The 15,353-nt window shown below is 45.1% G+C and overlaps 2 protein-coding genes across 4 annotated transcripts in view; one reads left to right on the top strand and one right to left on the bottom strand.

Annotated features, from left to right (window-relative positions):
* Positions 1-15,353, bottom strand: part of LOC139173994 (IgGFc-binding protein-like) — an 842,349-nt gene that overhangs the window by 626,673 nt on the left and 200,323 nt on the right. The window lies entirely within an intron of this gene.
* LOC139173948 (IgGFc-binding protein-like) overlaps positions 1-15,353 on the top strand; it is a 92,276-nt gene that overhangs the window by 43,215 nt on the left and 33,708 nt on the right. For both annotated transcript variants that reach the window (XM_070763918.1, XM_070763919.1), the window contains exons 12-15: positions 3,569-3,897; positions 7,555-8,128; positions 10,986-11,581; positions 12,871-13,435. In XM_070763918.1, the coding sequence (XP_070620019.1) occupies positions 3,569-3,897; positions 7,555-8,128; positions 10,986-11,581; positions 12,871-13,435 (2,064 nt within the window). The remainder of the gene's footprint in view (positions 1-3,568; positions 3,898-7,554; positions 8,129-10,985; positions 11,582-12,870; positions 13,436-15,353) is intronic.

Here is a 15,353-nt window from a genome sequence, read left to right as displayed (position 1 = left end):
AGTCAAGAGCTACGTTTGCACCTGCTAACTCCTAATCCCAAATCGTCAACAATACAATATAATAATAATAATAATAATAATAATAATAATAATAATAATAATAATAATTTATTGGATTTGTATGCCGCCCCTCTCCGCAGACTTGGGGCGGCTAACCACAATAATAAACACAACATGTACAATCCAATAATAAAAACAACTAAAAACCCCTATTATAAAACCAAACATACACACAAACATACCATGCATAACTTGTAATGGCCTAGGGGGAAGAGCTATCTCAACTCCCCCATGCCTGGCGGTATAAATGAGTCTTGAGTAGTTTACGAAAGACAGGGAGGGTGGGGGCAGTTCTAATCTCCAGGGGGAGTTGGTTCCAGAGGGCCGGGGCTGCCACAGAGAAGGCTCTTCCCCTGGGGCCTGCCAAACGACATTGTTTAGTCGACGGGACCCGGAGAAGGCCAACTCTGTGGGACCTTATCGGTCGCTGGGATTCGTGCGGTAGCAGGTGGTTCGGGAGGTAATCTGGTCCATTGCCATGTAGGGCTTTAAAGTTCATAACCAACACTTTGAATTGTGACCGGAAATATGTATTGTGTCCCACTAAATTAAGGTGACCAGATGTCCTGCTTTTGGAGGGACAGTCCCGCCTTTGAGCAATTTGTCCCGCGTCCCGCGGCGTTTTTAAAAGGTCCCGGTTTTTTGAAAGAAATACCAGTCGGCGGCTTGAATGCCGGCTGGAGATTGCGTTGGAGCCGGAAGGACCTGCTCTTCATCCTTTGATGCCGGGCAATGATGTGGCTTGAAGGGATTGTCTGGCAAGCAGCTCAGCTTCCACGCTGCCTGAAATCGGCCGATGCAAAATGGGAAGGGGGGGAAAGAAAAAAATGAAGTGGTGACCCAAAGGTTTGGCGCTATCGGCTATGGGTTGCTTTGTGCATGCCCAAAAGTGAGAGAGAAAGAGATCAGCGGGTTGGAGGAAAGACCGAGCACGCACCTCTCTGGGGAAAAGAGTAGGGAAACCTCTTTCTTTGAGGTGAAGCCCCACCCTAACAAACAAACGTTGTAGAAAATTCTGTAGAAAATTTTCAGTAGTCCGTCCATCCCCCCCTTCCTCTCTCAATGGTGTCCCGCTTCACCGAAGTTACAATCGGCCACCTTACACTAAATGCTATGCTAAATGTTGGCTTAGAGCAGTGTTTCCCAACCTTGGCCACTTGAAGATTTTTGGACTTCAACTCCCAGAATTCGAGCTGGGGTGGCGCAGCAGGTAGAGTGCTGTACTGCAGGCCACGGAAGCTGACTTGTAGATCTGAAGGTCAGCGGTTCAAATCTCATCACCGGCTCAAGGTTGACTCAGCCTTCCATCCTTCGGAGGTGGGTAAAATGAGGACCCAGATTGTGGGGGCAATAGGCTGGCTCTGTTAAAAAAGTGATATTGCTAACATGTTGTAAGCCGCCCTGAGTCTAAGGAGAAGGGCGGCATAAAAATTGAATAAATAAATGAATGAATGAATGAATGAATGAATGAATGAATGAATAAGTGAATAAGTGAATAAGTGAATAAGTGAATAAGTGAATAAGTGAATAAGTGAATAAGTGAATAAGTGAATAAGTGAATAAGTGAATAAGTGAATAAGTGAATAAGTGAATAAGTGAATAAGTGAATGAATGAATGAATGAATGAATAAGTAAATAAGTAAGTAAGTAAGTAAGTAAGTAAGTAAGTAAGTAAGTAAGTAAGTAAGTAAGTAAGTAAGTAAGTAAGTAAGTAAATAAATAAATAAATAAATAAATAAATAAATTCCCCAGCCAGCGAATGCAGGAATTCTGGGAGTTGAAGTCCAGATATCTTCAAGTGGCCAAGGTTGGGAAACACTGGCTTAGAGTGATGACCTGCTGTGTCCCACAACCTGCCAAAACAATGTTTCATGGTTTACTCGCCATGCAGCCCTGCTCCCAACCAGACCACAGTAATGGGAGTGGGAAGGGAAGACATTTGGGATGTAATCGAGGGAACTGTGCAATGCCAAGTGTTCCGCCCAGAAGCGTGAAATAGATCCAGACCCTAAGATCATCAGTTGGAGACCTCTGAGGCAGACAGGCTGTTCCTAAAACTCATTTGGTGTGCAGCGGATTGCTGGACAATGGACAATGGGAGGCCCAGGGAGAAAATGGAAAGTTTCACTGTACTGTTTTCCGCGTGAAATCGTCAGAGCTGGCTTTTCCACTTCTGTGCCCATATGGCTTTTCAGCAAAGTTATAGTCTGTTAAGGATTGTAATATCCTACGCAATGTTCCATTTAAGGTAAAAAGGTTGTGAGTATGCAAAGCAGTCATACTGCTGAGTCATAGTGACTAAGCTGCAGCCTGATTGGACTAGAACAGTATAAAAAGCAGTGTCCCTTTGCAGTGGGTGTGGTTGTTGTGGTTGGTTGGTTGGTTGGTTGGTTGGTTGGTTGGTTGGTTCTGATGTGTGGTTAGTCCTGAGGGTGGATTGGTTAACTGTATCATGGTTTATAGTTATAGCAAAGTGCTTTCTGTAAATAGAAGAATAGGAATGTTTCTATTTTTGCTACACTGAATAGTAAAACTTCTTCAACCAGTTCCTGCTGAATTGTCTTCATTCTTCATTGGCTTCTGTTCCTGAGTTCCTGTGTCACACATTCCTGTGCCTAGCCAGTAGCTTTTGAATGCAACTCAGACATAGTCTTGGGGAAAATATTATCCCAGTTTCTTTTGCTGTTTAACACAGTGGGGACGGATGTCCCAATGGTTAGTTCCCAAGAACACCCTGACCTACCACCATGATCACAGGTTACCCAACACTATTTTTCCTGTCCTGTCCTGTCCTGTCCTGTCCTGTCCTATCCTATCCTATCCTATCCTACCCTACCGTACCCTACCCTACCCTACCCTACCCTACCCTATCCTATAAAACTCAGCAAAAATATTTCCAGAAGGATATATTTAATTTACAGCTGACACCAATCTCAACTTTCTATACAATGAAATTGCTGCATAGAGTGGAAGCCATTTATCTATCTATCTATCTATCTATCTATCTATCTATCTATCTATCTATCTATCTATCATCTATCCATCCATCCATCCATCCATCCATCCATTGATTTGATTTGATTTGATTTGATTTGATTTGATTTGTATGCCTCCCCTCTCCGCAGACTCGGGGCGGCTCACAACAACAATAAAACAATTCATAACAAATCTAATAATTTAAAACATTTAAAAAACCCCATTATTAAACAGACATACAAGTCATGCAGTACAGGTAGTCCTCAGCTTAGCAGCTATTTAGCAATATGCTACAACAGTACAAAAACACTGAGAAAAATGACTTATGACCCATCCTCAAAGTTATGACCATCACACAAAGTTGCGCAATCATCCGATTCCCATTCAGGCACTTGTCAACCAGCTTGCAAGTGTGAAAAATAACTTCACTTCTTTTTCAATGCTGTTGTAACTTTGAACAGTCACTAAACGAACGGTTGTGAGTGGTGGGCTCCCTCTGCTATGTTTGATTGTGTGTCTTTTCTTCCATCAGATCCATGCAAAACCTTACAGTGTCGTATCAAAGAAATGTGCAAGGTAAAGAATGGCAAAGCCTCATGTGTCCCGATGTACAACGAGACCTGCTATGGCTGGGGAGACCCACACTATCGCACCTTTGATGGGTTGAAGGTGGACTTCCAAGGGACTTGCACTTACACCTTGGCCAAGTATTGTGGCAGTGACACCGGACTGGTTCCATTTGTGGTGGATCACAAGAATGAAAACAGGGGGAGGCAGGATGTCTCTTTCGTGCGGCACGTCAATATCCGTGTGTATGGATACAACATCTCCATTGGCAGGTCCCACTCGGGCAAAATCCAGGTGAGTTCAGGCTTTAAAAAAAAATTGTTATTATTTTTGCAGTGAAATTGAGCTAGCATCAGGACATAGAATGCAGCTGCGAGAGCTATCCTGGGCTTTCCTAAATACTCCCATGTCACACCAACACTCCGCAGTCTGCATTGGTTGCCGATCAGTTTCCAGTCACAATTCAAAGTTTTGGTTACGACTTATAAAGCCCTTCATGGCACCGGACCAGAATATCTCCGGGACCGCCTTCTGTCGCACAAATCCCAGCGACCAGTTAGGTCCCACAGAGTTGGCCTTCTCCGGGTCCCGTCAACTAAACAATGTCGTTTGGCGGGACCCAGGGGAAGAGCCTTCTCTGTGGTGGCCTCGACCCTTTGGAACCAACTCCCCCCAGATATCAGAGTTGCCCCCACCTTCCTTGCCTTTCGTAAGCTCCTTAAAACCCATCTCTGTCGTCAGGCATGTGGGAATTGAGACTTTCCCTTCCCCTAGGCTTATAAAATTTATGCATGGTATGTCAGTATGTATGATTGGTTTCTAAATTGGGGTTTTAAATTAACTTAAATATTAGATTTGTTTACATTGTATTATTATTGCTGTTAGCCGACCCGAGTCTGCGGAGAGGGACGGCATAGAAATCTGATTAATAAATAATAATAAATAAATAATAGCCCAAAGGAACCCTTGGGATAGGCAACCTCTGAATGACAATGAAGATACTGGGGAGCAAATGGAAAGTTTAACTCTGCTGTTTTCCGCATGAAATCGTCAGAGCTGGCTTTTCCACTTCTGTACCCATAAAGATGACCCGTGGTTAGTTCCCAAGGACACCCTGACCTACCACCATAATCTCAAATTACCCAACACTATTTATCCTATCCTATCCAGTGAAGGGCCACTCTTCTTACCTGCTACTGGAGCTCCCTTGGAGGCCGTCGTGGGCACACGGGCGCCTATCAGTCACGCAGGCGCCTGTCAATGTGAGATTTGTGATATCAATGTGAGACTGGTCTCTCTAGCAGCTGAGTCAGATGAGGAGGCAGTGTAGGAGTCAGGGCCAGCATCAAGACCATCTGAGAGCTCCGAGGGGAAAGAGGGAATGGAGCTATCTGAGAAAGAGACAGAGGCAGAGCCTCGGCGAGTGATGGCAAATCCTTTTTTCCTTGGGTGGCGAAAGAGCATGTGGGCATGCTATCGTGCATGCGCAAGTGCCCACACCCATAATTCAATGTCTGGGGAGGGCAAAAACAGGTTCTCCCAACCAGTGTTCTCTCTAAATTTTTTTGGGGGTGGGCGGAAAAGTATAGTGTCTGAGCGGCAGTCCCTTCGGGACTGGGCGACACAGAAATAATAATAAAATTTCCCTCTCGGCTTCTGGGCAGGTTTGGAAAACTCTGAGTTGATGATGATTTTTAAGTGAGCGATTGCTCACCTGCTCAGGTTAGAGGGAACTATGCTCCCAACTCCTGGAGTGCCTCTGGAGGCCGGAAATGGTCTGTTTCCCAACTTCTGGTGGACCCAGTAGGCTCGTGTTTCGCCCTCCCCAGGCTCCAAAGGCTTCCCTGGACCCAGGGGTGTTATGTATCCATGTAAATGAGAATATGTAAATAGGTTATGTAAATATATGTTTAAACTAGCTCATCTACATGCCCGGCTGCAGATTGGCCGAGCCGCGGGCGGAAAAATTCAAACAACTGTCAAAGCCACGCCTACAGGAAAAAAGGCCTTTAAAAAGAGAGACCCGAGCCGCGCACCTTGTCTTATTATTATTATTATTATTATTATTATTATTATTATTATTATTATTATTATTAATTAGATTTGTATGCCGCCCCTCTCCGCAGACTCGGGGCGGCTCACAGCAGTGACAAAAACAATATACATTGACAAATCTAATAATTCAAAATCTAAAATAACACTTGTACATTTAAAAATCTAAAAGCAAAGAACCCCAATATAAAAAACATACATACAGTCATATCATGCACAAAGAACTACATAGGCAGGGGGAGATGTCTCAGTTCCCCCACGCTTGACGACAGGGGTGGGTTTTAAGAAGTTTACGAAAGGCAAGGAGGGTAGGGGCAGTTCTAATCTCTGGAGGGAGCTGATTCCAGAGGGTCGGGGCCGCCACAGAGAAGGCTCTTCCCCTGGGTCCCGCCAGATGACCTTGTACTCTAGTTCTTGTTACTTTGTTACATGGGCCGATTCCTAATAAAGAAGAATCAGGTAACCACGTGTCCATCCAGTTATTCAGATTTAATAAGGGGAGGGTAAAAATTGCCTTCCCCATCCTCCTGGAGGCTCTCTGGAAGCCAAAAACGCCCTCCCAGAGCCTCTGTGCGAGCCAAAAATCAGCTGGCTGGCACACACATGCATGTTGGAGCTGAGCTAGGGCAATGGCTTGTGTGCCCACAGATATGGCTCCGTGTGCCACCTGTGGAACCCGTGCCATAGGTTCACCGTCACTGTCATAGAGTCTTGGAAGTTTAGCCTAGTCTCCCATCCTGTTACGACCCGTGTCCAACCCTACTTAGCATTTTCTTTTCTGTCTTTTTTTCCTGAGTTCAAGCTAAGCTTGGGCAGGTCCTGGCACCTGATATGCGAAGCCAGTCCAAAAATGTGAGTTGATCATCACATTCTGAATGCAAAGCAGGCCGGTGCAAGGTGACCTACATTCCCTTTGACAAATTCATGCGGCAGAGGCAACATAATTCACCGGAGCAAAGAAAGGCAGCACTGCACTCTTTAGAATAGAATGGAGTGGAATAGGAGAGGAGAGGATGGAGTGGAATGGAATGGAATGGAATGGAGTGGAATAGAATAGAATAGAATAGAATAGAATGTAGGAGAGGACAGGATAGGATTCTGTTCTATTCTCCCTTCTCTTCTCTTCTCTTCTCTGTTCTGTTCTATTCTCTTCTCCCTTCTCTTCTCTTCTACTCTCCTCTATTCTCTCTTCTCCTCTATTCTCTCCTCTCCTCTCCTTTCTCTCTTCTCTTTTCCTCTCCTCTATTCTCTCCTCTCCTCTGCTCTGCTCTGCTCTCCTCTTCTCTCTTCTCTTCCTTTCTCCCCTCCTCTCCTCTATTCTCTCTTCTCCTCTCCTCTCCTCTGCTCTCCTCTTCTCTTCTCTCTTCTCTTCTCTTCCCCTTCTCTCTTCTCTTCCCTTCTCCTCTCCTCTATTCTCTCCTCTCCTCTCCTCTGTTCTGTTCTATTCTCCCTTCTCCTCTCTTCTCTTCCCTTCTCCTCTCCTCTATTCTCTCCTCACCTCTCCTCTCCTCTTCTCTCCTCTCCTCTCCTCTCTTCTCTCCTCTCCTCTTCCCTTCTCCTCTCCTCACTTCTCCTCTCCTCTTCTCTGTTCTGTTCTCCCTTCTCTTCTCTTCCCTTCTCCTCTCCTCTCCTCTATTCTCTCTTCTCCTCTCCTTTCTCTTCTCTCTTCTGTTCTTTTCTCCTCTCCTCTCCTCTACCCTCCCCTCCCCTCTCCTCTCCTCCCCTCTCCTCTATTCTCTCCTCTTCTCTTTTACTCTACTCTACTCTATTCTCTCTACTCCTCTTCTACTCTAGAGTAGAGATATTCTATTCTATTCTATTCTATTCTATTCTAATTCTTCGATATCTCCTATATCTGTGTCCACACATTATGTATGTATATTTCCTTTGAAAACACAGCTGAATGGACTCATCACAAACCTGCCTGTGACGCTGGAGGATGGGAAAATCCACCTTTTCCAGAGCGGCATGAAAGCCATCCTGCAGACCGACTTCGGACTGGAGGTATCTTTCGATGGGGCCTCCCTCTTGTCCATCATCCTCTCCAGCAGCTACTATGGCTCCCTCTGCGGCCTCTGTGGGAATTTCAACCAAAACCCGGACGACGACATGACCACAGCTGCAGGGCACAAGGCGAATTCTTCCGTGGAGTGGGCCGCAAGTTGGAAAGTGAAGGACCGCGATCCGTTCTGCTGGCATCACTGCAAGGGGAAATGTCCCACGTGTGAGCAGAGCAAGCGGGAACTCTTTGGGAGTGACCAGTTCTGTGGTCTCATCACCAAGTCGGAGGAGGGCCCCTTCCGGAAATGCCACCCCAAGTTAAACCCTGACGACATTTTTGACAGCTGTATTTATGACGTCTGCCTCAATGGGGGGGCTAAGAGCATCTTTTGCAACGCTCTAGAGACTTATGCATTCAACTGTCGCAAGGAAGGTGTGATCATTACAGACTGGAGAACCAAAAGCGGTTGTGGTGAGTATTTATTCATTCATTCGTTCATTCATTCATTCATTCATTCATTCGTTTATTCATTTGTTTGTTTGTTTGTTTGTTTATGTGTTTATTTATTTATGTGTTTATTTATTTATGTGTTTATTTATTTATGTGTTGGTTGTTTGTTTGTTTGTTTATTTGTTTATTTGTTTGTTTGTTTGTTTATTTATTTATTTATTTATTTATTTGTTTGTTTGTTTGTTTGTTTGTTTGTTTGTTTGTTTGTTTGTTTGTTTGTTTGTTTGTTTATTCATTCATTCATTCATTCATTCATTCATTCATTCATTCATTCATTCAATTTTTATGCCGTCCTTCTCCTTAGACTCAGGGCGGCTTACAACATGTTAGCAATAGCACTTTTTAACAGAGCCAGCCTATTGCCCCCACAATCCGGGTCCTCATTTGACCCACCTCGGAAGGATGGAAGGCTGAGTCAACCTTGAGCTGGCGATGAGATTTGAACTGCTGACCAACAGATCTACAAGTCAGCTTCAGTGCCCTGCAGTACAGCACTCTACCTGCTGCGCCACCCCGGCTCTCCCCGTACACGTTGTCAGGGTGGCGTGGGGGAAAATCAAGCCTTCATATCACACACACAAACACACATACACACACCTGGAAAGAATGGCCTTATTTATTGGATGGGATGGGGGCACATCACTTTGCAGCCAAAGAATTGCTGACACCTTTGTCCCAAAGGTTTTTTCAAGAGGCAACTGGACATTCTGGTTTTTCTTTGAAGATGTTTCCCTTCTCTTTTAAAAAAAATATTTTTATTAATTTTTTAAAATATAAGACAGGACGAGACGTACAACATTTAACACAAAAAGGAGCTACAATTGCTCCGCTCAGTATAGAAGTCTTCTTAATACAGAAAAAAAAACCCTAATTCTAGTTTAGATCAATACAGAAAAGTAAACTTATCAATGAAATATCTCTATATAATATATGCTGACATAAAATATTTAACTTTTCAATAGGAGGAAGGAGTATTAAGTCCTCATTACTTTGAGATTTTTATAAAAATAAATCATTAAAAATTATAAAAATAATAAAGGCGAGTTAAGAAGGGAGAGGAGAGACGAGGAGAGGAAAAAAGGAAAGAAGAGAAGAAGAGAGGAAAGGGAAGAGGAGAGGAAAAAAGGAAAGGAGAGAAGAGAGGAAAGGGAAGAGGAGAGGAGAGAAAAAAGGAAAGGAGAGGAGAGGAAAGGGAAGAGAAGAGGAGAGAAAAAAGGAAAGGAGAGAAGAAGAGAGGAAAGAGGAGAGGAGAGGAAAAAGGAAAGGAGAGGAGAGGAAAGGGAAGAGAAGAGGAGAGAAAAAAGGAAAGGAGAGAAGAAGAGAGGAAAGAGGAGAGGAGAGGAAAAAGGAAAGGAGAGGAGAGGAAAGGGAAGAGAAGAGGAGAGAAAAAAGGAAAGGAGAGAAGAAGAGAGGAAAGAGGAGAGGAGAGAAAAAAGGAAAGGAGAGGAGAGGAAAGGGAAGAGAAGAGGAGAGAAAAAAGGAAAGGAGAGAAGAAGAGAAGAAAGGGGAGAGGAGAGAAGAGGAGAGGAGAGAAAAAGGAAAGGAGAGGGGAGGAAAAGGAAGAGAAGAGGAGAGAAAAAAGGAAAGGAGAGAAGAAGAGAGGAAAGAGGAGAGGAGAGGAGATGAAAAAAGGAAAGGAGAGAAGAGGGGAGGAAAGAGGAGAGAAAAAAGGAAAGGAGAGAAGAAGAGAGGAAAGAGGAGAGGAGATGAAAAAAGGAAAGGAGAGAAGAGGGGAGGAAAGAGGAGAGAAAAAAGGAAAGGAGAGAAGAGGGGAGGAAAGGGGAGAGGAGGAGAGGAAAAACAGAAAGGTGCGGAGAGGGAAGGGAAGAGAAGAGGAGAGAAAAAAAGGAAAGGAGAAAAAAAGAGAGTAAAGAGGAGAGGAAAGGAGATGAAAAAAGGAAAGGAGAGAAGAAGAGAGGAAAGAGGAGAGAGAAAAGGAAAGGAGAGAAGAGGGGAGGAAAGGGGAGAGGAGAGGAAAAAAAGAAAGGTGCGGAGAGGGAAGCGAAGAGAAGAGGAGAGAAAAAAGGAAAGGAGAAAAGAAGAGAGGAAAGAGGAGAGGAGAGAAGAGGAGATGAAAATAGGAAAGGAGAGAAGAGGGGAGGAAAGAGGAGAGAAAAAAGGAAAGGAGAAAAGAAGAGAGGAAAGAGGAGAGGAGAGAAGAGGAGATGAAAAAAGGAAAGGAGAGAAGAGGGGAGGAAAGAGGAGAGAAAAAAGGAAAGGAGAGAAGAGGGGAGGAAAGGGGAGAGGAGAGGAAAAAAAGAAAGGTGCGGAGAGGGAAGGGAAGAGAAGAGGAGAGAAAAAAAGGAAAGGAGAAAAAAAGAGAGTAAAGAGGAGAGGAGAGGAGATGAAAAAAGGAAAGGAGAGAAGAAGAGAGGAAAGAGGAGAGGAGAGGAGATGAAAAAAGGAAAGGAGAGAGGAGGGGAGGAAAGAGGAGAGAAAAAGGAAAGGAGAGAAGAGGGGAGCAAAGGGGAGAGGAGAGGAAAAAAAGAAAGGTGCGGAGAGGGAAGGGAAGAGAAGAGGAGAGAAAAAAAGGAAAGGAGAAAAGAAGAGAGGAAAGAGGAGAGGAGAGAAGAGGAGATGAAAATAGGAAAGGAGAGAAGAGGGGAGGAAAGAGGAGAGAAGAGGACAGGAGAGGAGAGGAGAAGAAAAAAGAAAAGGAAAGGGAAATGAAAGGGGAAGAAAAAAAGGAAAGGAAAGGAAAACACATGAGCTGGTTGGTGTTGGGTAGGCCTACCTTGCTATGCAACTCTCACTGGCGGCATTGGCCTTCTGTCTGTTCAACTTACTGAGAAGTCCTTACTCTGCTCCTTCTTTCCAGCTCTGCCTTGTCCTGAGAACAGTCACTACGAGGCCTGTGGAAGCGCCTGCCCAAACACGTGCTCTGAGCGAACGGCTTCCGCATCTTGCAAGTTGCCCTGTGTGGAAACCTGCCAATGCAACGAAGGCTACATTCTCAGTGTGGATCAATGTGTGCACGTGGGGAGTTGTGGCTGTACCTACAATGGCCTCTACTACAAACCGGAGCAGGAGTTCTGGGGGGATGAGTACTGCACCTCTCGCTGCCGGTGTGACCCCAAGATGGGCATCGTGGTGTGTGAGCCAGCCAGCTGCAAGGCTAGCGAAATATGCAGAATAGACAACGGCATCCAAGATTGCTACTCTCTCAGCTTCGCCACGTGCTCAGTGATGGGGAACCACCACTACATCACTTTTGATGGGCAGAAATATGACTTTACTGGCACTTGCCTCTACCAGCTGGTTGGCTTATGTGCCAAGGATCCTGCCCTCACCCCATTCGCCATCAGGATCCAGAACAGCCAAGGCAGGAAGATCTTGCCGTTCTCTTCTGTTATGACGTTGGAAGTCTATAATATGACCATTACCATCAGCCAGGATCATCCTGATACAATCCAGGTAGGAGGCTAGGAGAATAGAATGGAATAGAATAGAATAGAATAGAATAGAATAGAATAGGGTAGGGTAGGGTATGGTAGGGTAGGGTAGAATAGAATAGAGTAGGGTAGGGTAGGGTAGAATAGAATAGAATAGGGTAGGGTAGGGTAGGGTTGGGTAGGATAGAGTAGAATAGAATAGAATAGGGTATGGTAGGGTAGGGTAGGGTTGGGTAGGATAGGATAGGGTAGGGTAGAATAGAATAGGGTAGGGTAGGGTTGGGTAGGATATGGTAGAATAGAATAGAATAGAATAGAGTAGGGTAGGGTAGGGTAGGGTTGGGTAGAATAGAATAGAGGAGAGGAGAGGAGTAGGGTAGGGTAGGGTTGGGTAGGATAGGGTTGGGTAGGATAGGGTAGAATAGAATAGAATAGGGTAGGGTAGGGTAGGATAGGTTAGAATAGAATAGAATAGAATAGAATAGAATAGAATAGAATAGAATAGAATAGAATAGAATTCTTTATTGGCCAAGTGTGATTATACATACAAGGAATTTGTCTTGGTGCATATGCTCTCAGTTTACATAAAAGAAAATATACATTGGTCAAGAATCATAAGATACAACACTTAATGATAGTCCATGTATAAATAAGCAATCAAATCATTTTAGGAACCAGACGTTGTAAATTTTAAGGATGCAAGCAACAAAGTTACAGCCATACAGTCATTAGTGGGAAGAGATGGGTCATGGGAACGATGAGAAGATTAATAGTAGTGCAGACTTACTAAATAGTTTCATTGTGTTGAGGGAATTATTTGTTTAGCAGAGTGATGGCATTCAGGGAAAAACTGTTCTTTGTCTAATTGTCTTGGTGTGCAGTGCCCTATAGCATCTTTTTGAGGATAGGAGTTGAAACAGTTTATGTCCAGGATGTGAGGTGTCTGTAAATGTTTTCACCGCCTTCTTTTTGACTCGTGCCGTATACAGGTCCCCAATAAAAAGTAGGTTGGAAGCATTTGTTTTTTCTGCAGTTATAATTATCCTTTGAAGTCTCTGTCTGTCTTGTTGGGTTGCAGAACCAAACCAGACAGTTATAGAAGTGTGGATGACAGACTCAGTGATTCCTCTGTAAAACTGTATCAGCAGCTCCTTGGGCAGTTTGAGCTTCCCGAGCTGGCGCAGAAAGAACACAGGTCATCCTCAACTTAAGACCATTCCTTTAATGACTATTCAAAGTTAGAACGTCACTAAAAAAAAGGTTATCATATGTTTGTTTTCCATTTTGACAATATCCTCTCTCTTTCTGTAGGTTGATGGAGTATTAGTGGACTTGCCCTTCTACTATGAAGACAAGATCCAGGCCTACCTTAGTGGAAATCATCTCCTTATCAAGACTCAGTTTGACCTTTCCATGATCTTCAGTTGGAATAGACTAGTCCACATCACGGTTCCTGGCAGCTATCTCAACGCGATTTGTGGCGTCTGCGGTAACGGCAGTCAAAAACGTGGAAGAGAGTTGACCATGAGGAACGGGGCCCCAGCAGCCAATTTTATCCAGTTTGCCGACAGCTGGAAAGAAGGAGAGAGCCCTGGTTGTGTGAACGGGTGTACCAGCAACTGCCCAGGCTGTAGTGAAAACGAGAAACAGATCTACAGGAAGGATCACTACTGTGGGGTCCTCTCCAGAAAAGATGGACCATTCAGACATTGCCACATAGCTATCAACCCACAGTCTTACTTTGATTCTTGTGTCTTGGATGCCTGTCTGTTCAAGGGCCACCAGAGCATCTTGTGCAGTGCCATCGCAGCCTACGCAACAGTGTGCCAAGCACAGGGCATCCAGATTGACACGTGGCGGTCGGCCTCCTTTTGCAGTAAGTATCGTATTTTATCCAGTCTATGCACCAGAGTATAACACACACCTAGTTTTTAGAACTGGAAAACAAGGGGAAAGGATATTTTGAACCAAATGGCATAGTAATATACAGTGATACCTCGTCTTACGAACTTAATTGGTTCCGGAAGTAGGTTCGTAAGGTGAAAAGTTCGTAAGATAAAACATTGTTTCCCATAGGAAACAATGTAAAAGCAATTAATGCATGCAAAGGGGAAAAAAATCGCAAAATGGCGCTCCGCTGGGCACCGCCGCCCGTCTGTCACCTTTTAAAACAGCCGGGGGGGGGGGGGGGGCTTCTTGGCGTTCTCCCGAACCCGAACCCGAACCCGAACTTTTCATGTTCGGGTTCGGGAGGCTGCCGAGAAGCGCCCGGCTGTTTCAGAAGGTTACAGATGGGCAGCAGCGCCCAGCAGAGCACCGTTTTTGCAATCGGCGGCGGTGTTTTCAGCCTATCTGGAGGCTGGAAAGGAGGTGGGAAATGCCAATAGGGAATTCCATGGGCGGAGCTTTGATGTCATGAAGACGTCCTTCCTGGAGGCCACGTTTCGGCCTCCAGGAAGGGCATCTTCCTGAGGTCAAAGCTCCGCCCATGGAATTCCCTATTGGCATTTCCCACCTCCTTTCCAGCCTCCAGATCGGCCGAAAACGCCGCTGCCGATTGCAAAAACGGCGCTCCGCTGGGTGCCGCCGCCCGGCTGTAAGCTTCTGAAATAGCCGGGCACTTCTTGGCGGCCTCTGGAACCCCAAACCAAACCTGAACCTCCGGGTTCAGCACTCGGGAGGCCGCCGAGAAGCCCCCCGGCTGTTTCAGAAGGTAACAGCTGGGCGGCGGCGCTTCTTGGCGGTCTTCCGAACCTGAACCTGAAAAGTTCGGGTTCGGGAGAATGCCAAGAAGCCCCCCAGCAGTTTTAAAGGGTGACAGCCGGGCGGCGGCACCCAGCGGAGCGCCATTTTGTGATCTGCGGTGGGTTTGTAAGCTGAAAAAAGTTCGTAAGAAGAGGCAAAAAATTTCCGAACCCCGGGTTCGTATCACGAAGGGTTCGTATCACGAGGGGTTCGTATCACGAGGGGTTCGTATCACGAGGTACCACTGTATATTATTTAATAAAATACCAGTGTAGCAGAATACTTTTTACAACCATGTACACTTTTTACAAACTTGACAGCTTTTAAGACTTGTGGACTTCAACTCCCAGCATTCCTCCTCCAGTCATGCTAGCTCAGGAATGGGAGTTGAAGTCCACAAGTCTTAAACTTGCTAAATGTGAATACCCTTGCACCCCTAACATCTAACCCAGGGATTTTCAAACATGACTTCAACTCCCAGCATTCCTCCTCCAGTCATGCTAGATAGGGTAATTGGAAAAACACACATGTTTTTGCAAAAAAAAAACACCACCAAAAACCCCCGGGCTGTCTTTTGCCAATTTTTTTTCCATACACAAAAAAAGGGGACATTATTGCCTCCCCCAGTCCCAGGAGCTCTCTGCAGGCTTCCCAGACCCTCTGTCCATTTTTGCGAAAAACAGGCCCATTTTTCAAAAATGGGATGTAGGGGCGGGGCTTTGGAACAGCAAAAATGACTGTATTTGGTGTATAGCAGCACAGGTGAGAAGGACCTAGGTGTATTGGTTGATCACAGATTAAACATGAGTCGACAGTGTGAAGCAGCTGCAAAAAAGGCAAACACAATCCTGGGATGCATCAAGAGGCGCATAGAATCTTGCTCACGTGAAGTAATTATTCCTCTCTACAGTACTTTGGTACGACCCCACTTGGAATACTGTGTTCAGTTCTGGGGACCCCAATTTAAAAAGGACATTGATAAACTAGAGCAAGTTCAAAGGAGAGTTACAAGGATGGTGAGTGGTGTGGAAACCCTATCCTATGAGGAA

This window comes from Erythrolamprus reginae, chromosome 11, assembly GCF_031021105.1.
Source record: "Erythrolamprus reginae isolate rEryReg1 chromosome 11, rEryReg1.hap1, whole genome shotgun sequence".
Classification (NCBI taxonomy): domain Eukaryota; kingdom Metazoa; phylum Chordata; class Lepidosauria; order Squamata; family Dipsadidae; genus Erythrolamprus; species Erythrolamprus reginae.
Note: the sequence above shows the minus strand (reverse complement) of the source record. Positions and strands in the feature narration are given on the sequence as shown.